The following is a 10,540-nucleotide window of genomic DNA, read 5'->3' as shown; positions in this document are numbered from 1 at the left end:
AAGTTTAAATACCTGAATCACCTTTTTATTTAATATCAGTTGAATCAAAGGTTCAGCTTTATTTACTGTCGGAGGATTTGCATAAATTTAGCACGTAAATGTTGTTCCTTTAAATGTCTCTGTGATGTGAAGCAGTGCACCATGGGAAATAGAGTTCAGAGCATGTCGGCCTTTAGAAGACGACCTATGACATGTCTTCATGTCAGACAGTGGTCAGATAGGACATTTACATAAACCACACACACACACACACACACACACACGGCCAGCCGCTGCCTCAGGAGGAGACGGCGAGGGCAGAGAGCGCTCAGCAGACGCAGGCAGATATCATCACTGAGCGCTCTGCAAAGCCACGAGGCATCAGGGCCTCGTTCAGCACGCTTTTTATTCTCCCAGCGTGGCGCCGAGCAGCAGGACGCCACAGTGACTAAACTGTCGGTCCACTGAGGCTGCAGATAGGAGGCGCGGCGTGGAGCCACAGTGACACCTGCTGGTCACGGAGGGAAGTGCAGTGCGTGTGTGGGATATTTCATTTGACTTGCATGTAACCAGAGAAATGAGAGGCACTTTGTTGTTCACGTTAGGTCACACACACACACACACACACACACACACACACACGTCTTTCAGGTTAAAGTCACTGATCTGTCCTTTTCAAGCGTCCTCCTGATAAATCCTGTGATTGCACTGAAAGACAAACTTTGGCTCCGCCGTTTCCAGATCTCTATTTTTACACGCCGGCCTGTGAAGCACATGTTCAGCAAAACGCCACCGGCTTCATAAACCCTTTGACTAAAATAAATCAAAGTCACTTTAATCTCCTGAGAAAGACCCGAGTGTGTGAGGAGAGGAAGCACAGACGGACAGATTGTGAAAGACAGAGACAGAAGTGAGGATTATGGACTTATATTTAGTTAGTGAGACGGGGAGAAGAAAATAAAAGAGCAAAGCAAACAGAGAGGAGTACAGATGAGTCACTGAGCCTGGAGACACGGTTACTGACAAGAAAAGATGGAGGGATAAAGAGAGACGGGAAGAGAATGAAAACTCCGGGATGACGAGGAGGGAGCGAGGAGCGATGGGAGATTGGACACGGAGAGGACGAGCAGAAGTCTGCAAACAGAAAGCTGAGAGGCAGATTTACAGCTTACGGCCCGGAGACGGGGCCAGATTGAAAATCTATCCGTCAAAGCTGTCATTGATTTCTCCTTTATCCGCCGCTTTAAATTCTTGATTGTTAAACGCTCAGACAGAGAATCATTTGAAGACGTCGCCGTGGGTTTTGTGTTATCTGACATGAAATAATGAAATATGAAAAAGATCTTGTGCAACACTCGCGACTGTCTGGTGCATGTGTGCACAAGATATTAAAGACCATTTCTGGGGCCGCCTGTCGTGCATTTATAAATAACTACTACTCATCGTTTCTGATAAGTAGACGAGGAGGCGTCTCCATGTAAAGAAGCAAGATGCAAATCTTTAGGGGGGAAAGGTTCAAACTTTTCTGAGTGACGATTTTAGTTACATTCAGCAAAGTCCACAGCGAGCAGCTCTTTCCAGTTTGTAACCCTGCTAAGCTAAGCTAAGCTAAGCTAGCTAGCTTTTATAGTTCAGCTCTCTGCGTTCAGAGTCGATGATATTTGTGAAGTACGGACTCTCAGCCCACCAGCAATTTTCCCAAAAGTCCCTCCGCTCCCCTCCGCTGCTCACTCTTTGTCTTCAGGGTCACTCCACCACGTCGTGTTCCAGCACGCTTTGAGCAGCCAGGTGTCTGCAGCACGGCTTCAACCGCTCAGAGCCACAACCTGATTGGCCTGTTGGTCAAATTGTTTTTGGGTTTTTTTACCAAATCCTGATGGAAGTGCAGCGAACATGTCGTCGCACCTTTAAACACTCTCGTGCATTTTGTCCTTTTGTAGTAGAAATAATGCAACATGGTCTCAGACCAGTGCAACATGCTGCAGCCTTTCTGTTTCTGCACCTCGTTCTCATTTCAAGCCCGGCGATCGGCTTCAGAACTTTACCGTCCACGTGTCCCTTGAATGCATCGTGCATGGATGCTCAGACGTGATTTATGAATGTGTGATGTGAGGAGCCTCACGGTCAGTTTAGGTTCAGAGAAGATGGATGAAACAATCTGCAAGGCTTCTTTGAGCCTTCATTTGATTGGACAGTGGATAGAGACAGGAATCAGGAGAGAGAGAGAGACGTGTGGGGCGACCCAACCACAAGGCCATCAGCGCCACAACCTGCAGGACTTTGTTGTGTCTGCGTTTTAACTCCATCTTCTGTTTTTTGTTTTTGTTTTTAGATTTTCTTACATTCGACTTCACAGCGCTGGAGGGAGAAGAGGTGAGCCATGAAACATGCACACTGTGTTCACACACACACACACACACACACACACACACACACATGCCTGGCATACTGCAACAGGGGCGATCAGAGAGAGAGAGAGAGAGAGAGAGTCAGCAGCCATTAGCAGGCGTGGAGTCAGTCTGCCTCTAAGTGCTCTGTAAATATCTGCTGCCTTAGTAAACAACATTACTCCTCTTTATTGGTCCATTATATAAAGGCCTGATCCCCCACAGTATGCAGATTGGTGTCGCTCCATTATGTAAGCTCTCTCTCTCTCGCTCTCTCTCTCACTCTCTCGCTCTCTCTCTCTCTCTCTCTCTCTCTCTCTCTCTCTCTCTCTCTCTCTCTCTCTCTCTGACACTTATGTAAGACGTGTCCTCCTCTTGTCTTCTCCCTCTCTTCTCGGCTCCATCACTTCACCTTCTGACTCCTTGTTTTCTTTCCTTCACTCTCCTCCTCCTCCTTCTTCTTCTTCTCTCCTCCGCTCTCCCTGCATCATCTAACTTTCTCCTCCTCCTCCTCCTCCTCTTCCTCCTCCTCCTCCTCCTCCTCCTCTTCCTCCTCCTCCTCCTCCTCCTCCTCTTGTCTTCTCTGCTCCATTTGCTCCTTTTCTTTCTCCTCCTCTACAGTCTTCTTTTTCCCCACCTCCTCTTATCTCCTGCTCCATGTTTACCATCTCTCTCCTCTTTTTTTAATTCCTCTTTTCCTTCCTCTCCTTCTTTCCCCCATTTCCTTTTCTCCCTCCTTTTCCTTCTCTGCCTCCTTTTTCCCTCTGTATCCTTGTTTCTTTAACCTCTTCCCATCTTTTATCTGTTTTATCCTTTTCCTCATCTGCCAGCAAAGCTCAGCTGCATCACAAACCACCACTAGAGGGCACTAAATCCCACGTGCTGGTCTGTGAGGCAAGTTAAAGGACCACTCTGTGAGCTGTGTAGTGAGTTAAATGTTTAGGATTTAGACTGCAGTACCCATTTTAAACACTGGGGGGGGGGGGGGTCAGAGTTTAATAGATGTGGTTTCTTTCCATGGATTAAATTACTCTTTAAAACTCGCGTCTCCTGTGAAAAGATTTAATTCTTAATAACTTCCCGTCCTTTATAAATCTCAGTCATTTAATCCATCGTTGAGCTGTGTGCTGATCAGAGTCACACAGCCTCCGTTTGTTTCGTCCCTTCGCTCCTCACCGCAGCCTTACAATCTGTTTTAAGTGCAGACACAGAGAATTGTTTGCTCGCTTGTTTTTCCAAGTACAAGTCCTTCAGAACAGACTGCGGGCGTCAAGGACGTCGTCTCCAAAACAGAGACAAGTTTTCAGTCTGCGTCTGAATCCTCGGAGAGGAAATGAGTCCTGACAAATGGAAAGTCAGGAAGTAGAAACAAAAGATACTCAATGAACTCAAACACTTTGAGAAATCACCGACTGAATAAAAATGTCCATAATTATGGGGGTCAGGTCTACAGATACTAGAGTCCCCTTTTAAGCAGACTGTCTCCTTGTCTCGTCTCCTTCAGGTGCTCCCTCGGGACGCTCGGTCACTTCCTGCTCGCTGGCCTTGCTGATCCGGCGTCGACCCCAGAGACAAACACCGCCTCCTCTCGAAGCAGACGGGATGCGGACATGTTGGACCCGCTCCGGGCTCTGAACCCTGCTCATGTCTGCTGCTTGAATCAGACAGATCAGAGCCAACACAGTTTTGTTTTCCTGAAGGAAGCATCCGATGATCTGACGAGGCTTTAAAAGGTTTGTCGACTGGATTTACGTCTCTGCGTTTGACACTTGGAATCCACGCGGATGCTTAAACGCCGCTCTGGGAATACAGTGAACGGATTACTTTGGGATTTTTGGCAAACCAATTTTGTGACATCTTTTCAGGATGTTATGGTTTGTCTCCGATCCGTGGCAGCGCTCCTCTCTTTTCCCCAGCATACAGTCACATGCCAAAGGATTACTGCAGTATTATGACAGACATTATTTCAATAACGGGGGGGAAGAAATACTCTTCAGACTTTTCAAAAAGCACACCTCTCTTACGTCTCTCATGCCGGGGCCTTGGAGTGAAAACACGAGCACATTGTCGACCTTTTGTCTCAAAGCATCACGAATAACAAACTTTTATGGCACTTTGTTTTCATCTCTTCCCCTCCTCTCTCTCTCTCTCTCTCTCTCTCTCTCTCTCTCTCTCTCTCTCTCTCTCTCTCTCTCTCTCTCTCGCTCTCTCTCTCTCATGAACAACTGAATAGTATACTCTCAAGTATAACCAGACTTCTGGCTCCGAATGACTTAGAAAATGTTGAAATAATCGGTGTGTTTGCGTCCATGGTGGATTGGTTCTCTGTGTGTCGGAGTATTAAAAAAAAAAAACAACAACAACAACTGTGGGTGTCCCGAGAACAGAGGTCTGAGGAACACCGTGGAGGCTAACCTAAAGCGCAGACGTCCGACTGTACGCTCGATTGGTGGTGTTTGGAAAGCAGCTGCACTCGTATGAAACAGTGGTGAACTTTGACCGTAAGTGTTCCTCTTACTACACGCTGGCATTCGAGAACGTTAAATGTTTATCGCGATATTAAAAGATGGCCAGCAGAACTTGCGCTGTCCCCCCCCCCCTCCCTCCCTCCCTTCTCCCTTTGCCGTTTGACAGTGTCTGTGTTTGTATGTGACATACACCTTACAGTCTTTGATGGTTTGATACCCATGATTTACTTTGAGTATAAACGGAACAAGTGACCACGATAAGGAGAAAACACGCCGAAACATACGAACGGGGGATTTTATGCTTTCATAGATACAATTATGTGGATTTATAATGAAATAAAAAGGTATTTTTCTTGGAAGGCGGGTCTCTGTTGTTTTTTGACGTTTTTTGACGTTCTACCACAATGGCCCTCCTGCCGCAGTTGCCATAGCAACACAAACAGGCTCTTCTTAAAGGTCACGTCCTCACAGCGGGACCACAAAGGTGAGGGGACATGAAAGGGTTTGTTTGTTTTAATTTTACGCAAGTTTTAGTTTCAGGTCTTGAACGTGTCACATACAGGAGGATTTATCTTTAAGGACATTTGTTAAAATATCGAGATGACCTAAAAAAGCACAACCGACACCTTCGAGGACAGTCTTTCTCTATGGGTTTATAATGTAGTTTCTTTTTTTGACCACCAGAGGGCAGAAAGTACCCGTGATTCTACAATCAGGCTACGAGACACATTTATATAAATATATCTATGTTCTATATATCTACATTTACACTGCATATACTGTATATAAACACTGAATAATTTTCTTTTTTTTCTTTAAATTAGTTTTTATTTATAACTAAATCATTTAACCTGGTTGTTGTATCTTTGTTAATTCGAGGTGCAAGAATGTTCCCGAATTATTTAAATAAAGTTTGTTTTTCTAAAAACATGATAGTTGTGATACACACACTAAAATAAATAAATAAATTAATATTTACGGCACAGGAAATACAATAACACAGCTGGCAATAATTAACCTTCTATACAATAAACATAAAGATTAATTTAGAGCTCTGCTTCAGCTCTTATTATCATAAATGAATTAATTTATAAAAAAATAAAAATATAGCACAAACATGTTGGTAAAATTAAAGTTGTAAAGCTGTTTGACATAATTTAAACGTCACTTTTATTTATTTAACTGCTGACACTTTGTTCTCTGACAGCGTCCTCCGTTAAAAGCAGCTCGGACGTCTTCACTCCGTGAATGTTAGTGAGGTCGCTGAGATGATGAACAGACAAAACAACACGGCAAATAATCAAATCAAACAATAAAAATCATTTAATTACCTTTAATATAAGATAAATTCACATCTAAACTTTTAAAATATAAAGAGCCAAACGAGGCCGCTGCTTCTCATAAGTGTCAAAAAAGTTCCCCAATGTGGAAAGAAAACCAAACATGGCGACTTTTTCGTAATCAGACATATTTAATTATTTAATAAGAAAATCTCAACATGTAAAAAAACATTTTTAAATATCGGCAGATTAGTTTTTTACTTTCAGGAAATTCAAGTCTCGTTTTTTTTTTGCTTGAAATATTTTCTGCTCGACATCGACTCGTGCTTCATAATATTTGTAAAACACATTTAATAGTTGAATTCAGCATTAAAGGGGAGGGCTGCTGGTTGCTTAGTGGGTGTGTGAGCACTAATACACAGAGAGAGTCGTCGTCCAGGCGAGGCGTCGCAGGTTTGAATCTGCCCAACAATAAAAGCTCTAAAAAAGATGACAGGGAGGATGTTCAAAGATAAAAGGAAAAAGGACATGATGCTCTTTCTGCCTCTCAGGACTCCATGTATGCAAAAAGAAGAGCTGAAAGTTAATTAGCAATGCTCGGGTTTGTCTTTACAAATTGCACACTTTGCAAAAACCAAAAAATCTGCAGTCCACGAGGATTTCAACGTGACAGGAAGAGAAATCCTGCAGTCCAGCACTCAGCGGTCATTTCAGTTGGTGGAGCTCGATGCCGGCTGAAGACGCGCTGGCCCTCTTTTTGTCCGCTCGCCATGTGAAGAATCCCACCGTGAGCACCATGAAGGGCAGAGCCACGCAGAGCACGATCCGGCTGACGGGCAGCTGCTCGGAACAAGCGCCGTCCGACGCAGGAACCACAGAAGAAGGAACCACAGAAGAAGAAGAAGAAGAAGAAGAAGAATCTCCAAACAAGAATGTGGACGTGAAGTCCAGAAAGACGACTTGGAGGTTTTGTGATGTGTTCATCTGACACCTCCACTTCCTGTTGTTGTCTTCTCTCTGAAGGTTTGTGACCGTTAGAGTGATGTGGCAGCGGCTGTGGCTCGTCAGCTTGGACCTGCGAGAGAGGAAGATTAAAAAAACCAACATTACAAAGATCAGCCTTTTATCTGTTATTGTCTTATTCATGTTGTCTGTCTGCCAACAGATCAAAACATAAACGGATCCTGTCAGGACTGTCGGTCCGCCCGAGGAGTTTCATGTTGTCTCAAATCTTCATCGTTCCACACGCAGCTCCACGACCTCACCTCTGCTTCGACACCGACTCTGAGACTCCGAATCCAAGAATCCGACAGACGTACGATAAACAACATCTTAACTTCTGAACTCATAAACTCTTCCTTGTCCGTCTGCGTTCCTTATAAAACTGTTAAAAACACACGACGGCAATATTCAAACGATGCTAGCTTCATTTAGACACTTGCAGGAAGGACTTCTAATTTGGTTGCCATGGTTTCAGAATTATCATTTATTTTTTACTAGTGTCATTTCAGACTTTTTTTCAGGGCACAACCTCAGCCTACTGTGGTCATGTTGCACGCCACATGTACCGAGGCTACAGTCCTCGTTGCAGAGGCTGTGGGTTGAAATCCGACCTCATTTTCAGTGTTGTTATCGAAGCTGTTCGAAGAGTATCGAGGAGGAAGGACAAACCTCGAGTGGACGAGGAGCTCGGTGCCGTCCACAGCCGTCCAGCTGAGGAAGAACACGTTGGAGTAGGACTTGCAGCTCCCTGCATCAAAGTAGGTGAAGAGCACGCAGCTCAGGCTGAGGTTTCCTCCAGGCTGCAGGTTACTGATGGTGGACTCTGAAGAGATGGCGAGGACGGAGAAGTAGATGTCAGTGGTGGCGTTTCCGTCCTGCAGGCAGACGTAGGAGCCCGCGTCCTCAGACTTCACGTCTTGCAGGACGAGCGAGCAGTTGGACGAGAGGGACAGGCGGCCGGCCTTGTCCGACTTCACCCACACCTTCCCCCTGTTGACCTCCGTGGTGTAGCGCACGCCGTCGCCTTTGAAGAAAAAGGTCCAGGAGACCCTGGAGCAGTCTGAGGTGATCAGGTTGGCGCACGGCAGCAGAGCGTTCGCTCCGACTGAACTGTACATAAACAGTGACTCTTTTTCACAGCCAACACCTGCAAGCACAAAAGACAAAGTCCACTTTGAACCAGACAGAAAAAGAGGAACGTGTCTCATGTAAATGAATCTTTGACATTTCAGGTAATGAAGGATTTCTCCAACAAATGTTTTAAGAAGACTCCCGGTGCGGATTAATTTATGGAAGCTAGCTCGGTTGCTAGAGAAGGACCAGATCATTGCAGAAGTGCCCTTGAACATGGCATCAAATCCCCAGCAGACTCTGACGCCTCTCCATTAACGCACAGCCTCAGGTGCCGTCTGTGCACGAGTGTGCAGGGTAAAAATATGAGGAGGGAAAAAAAAGGGTCAACGAGTCGTTCATCTTCACACGACAAGTGCTGCTGCTGATTTTAAAATCGTAGAGCTTCACTGCGTCATGGAAGGATTTCGCTTCATTGAAACGTTTTGGGATGAAAACGATTATTCGACAGGTTTCTCTTGTCCTGACTTTTATCTCTCGACATCACTGAGTTCTCTCGTTTTGTTGGAAACAAACTTCAGCCGGTAAAAAGTCAAACATCAGTCACATGTTGTACGAATAGCTTCCATTTGATATTTACATTTTGTGCAGTAAGAAAGATTAAGTGCAGCTTTTTAAAAGATTTCGGGAAGCGTCTGCGAACCCCGCTCACTACTGAGCGAATCCAATCCGACTCAAACCAGCGTGTGAAAGAAACAAAGGTCACCTGTGAGGAAGAGGCCGATGAGCAGCAGAAGGTTTTTCACTCTCGTCATGTCTCTGTGTTTTCAGCTCCTCGGCCGCTCCGTCTGTCTGCGTCTCTGCTGCGTCTCTGCTGCGTCTCTGCTGCGTCTCTGCTCTTTCTAGAGCATCGTCTTCACTTCCTGTGTGACTTAGCGTGAACAGGACACACACATGAGCCTTCATCCTCCCTCTGCAGAGGGGCAGTGATGCAGGAAGTGGAACTCAGATTTCATGTTTGTTTTTTGATGGGGGGTTTTTCGGACTCAACCTTAATCTTAGGAAGTGAACCTTCACCTCTGTCACACCTGACAGGTGTCCGTCTGAGGAACTGAGCTTTCTCCTCTGGCCTATATATGTTCAGTGTATAAAGAAATGTGTCCTGTGTGAATGTGTGTGTGAGTCCTGACTGTCTCCAGTGAGGGAGAAGCTGGAGTCCTGCTGGCTGTGTTGTTGTCAGAGCTGTGTTTACATGGCTCCTCCCCTTGTGTATAAAAGCTGTTTGAGTCAAGAAGAAGAAGAACATACTCACTGATTATTGGATGAAGACTTCTTAGATCATTCTGTGTCAGTTTACATGAAGCTACCAGCTAACTAACATTAGCATGCTAACACAACAGTGCAGGACTCAGGTGACTGCAGCTACCAGGACACAGCGGCATGTGGTTGTTTATGGATAAGTTTAGCTACCTCTGATGGAAACTTTACTCAGCAGCCTCCATCATCAGTGTGTGAACGACTGACAAAATAAAACAAGCTTCAACATTTGAACAGACCACCATGAAAAGCTTTGACTTTATTTCTGTCTGAACTGAACTGTTCTTTGCAGCGTTCATGTCTGTGACACATTACAGACGCTGGTGATACTTTCTGTCCCACCTCGTGTTTTATAACCGCACACATGAGGCCACACCTATTGAGTGGGCTGCTGGGTCAACTGTCGATGCCCCGCAAGACTCTGGGGAATGAAAACAAAAAGTCCAGAGTCAGCCTGCTCGGTGAAAGCATCAGTGTCATCAGTGTTCCTATAAAGTCACTCAAGGTGTGAACAGCTTCGATGTGCAGCCTCTTGTCAGAGAGGAAGTTTGTGGTAAGTTTACCGCGTCCACACCTGACATTTCTTGGAAGAGAGGGCCAACCAAAACATGTCACGGTTCTTTTCTCGCATCCACTTGAGTCACTAGTAGTGAAATACACATACGAGACAAAAAGCTGTTTCTACAGGATAAACATGTTTACAGCCTGGAACAATTAAAAAAACAATTAGGTCTAATTACTGTCATCACTGGCACACACTTTAATGGATTCATTCATCTTCATAAATTTGTCGATTTATCTTTTAATGGTGTCTCGCTTTAAAGAGAAGTATAACGTGTGGGCTGTCCTTCTAGCAGAACATAAACCCACCTAACGCTAGCGAAAGCAAACATCTATTTCATGCTCTCCATATTTGGGCGTGTAGCTGACGTGATTGACAGGTGGGCTGTGTGACATCACTCAGGCTTCATTCATTCATAGTTACAGTCTGAGGTCCAGCTGAGCGCCGCCACCGCCGTGGAGGAACATCAGGGGA

The 10,540-nt window shown here is 45.2% G+C and overlaps 1 protein-coding gene and 1 long non-coding RNA gene across 2 annotated transcripts; one reads left to right on the top strand and one right to left on the bottom strand.

Moving 5' to 3' along the window:
* The first annotated feature begins 2,128 nt into the window (after positions 1 to 2,128).
* LOC306830769 lies at positions 2,129 to 5,193 on the top strand. Its single transcript, XR_013780009.1, has 2 exons — positions 2,129 to 2,352; positions 3,871 to 5,193. It is a non-coding gene; the product is annotated as an uncharacterized lncRNA (long non-coding RNA).
* A 1,626-nt stretch (positions 5,194 to 6,819) lies between these two features.
* LOC306829941 (uncharacterized protein) lies at positions 6,820 to 9,605 on the bottom strand (the record flags this gene model as incomplete). The annotated part of the gene is made up of 4 exons (XM_079353160.1): positions 9,500 to 9,605; positions 8,954 to 9,118; positions 7,786 to 8,263; positions 6,820 to 7,189 (listed from the first exon to the last, which is right to left on the bottom strand). The coding sequence occupies exons 2-4, from the start codon at positions 9,000 to 9,002 to the stop codon at positions 6,820 to 6,822; spliced, it is 897 nt and encodes a 298-aa protein (XP_079209286.1). The 5' UTR covers positions 9,003 to 9,118; positions 9,500 to 9,605.
* Positions 9,606 to 10,540: the final 935 nt, after the last annotated feature.

This window comes from Symphodus melops (genome assembly GCF_947650265.1).
Source record: "Symphodus melops genome assembly, chromosome: 10".
NCBI lineage: Eukaryota > Metazoa > Chordata > Actinopteri > Labriformes > Labridae > Symphodus > Symphodus melops.
This window is presented reverse-complemented; position numbering and strand designations above follow the sequence as displayed.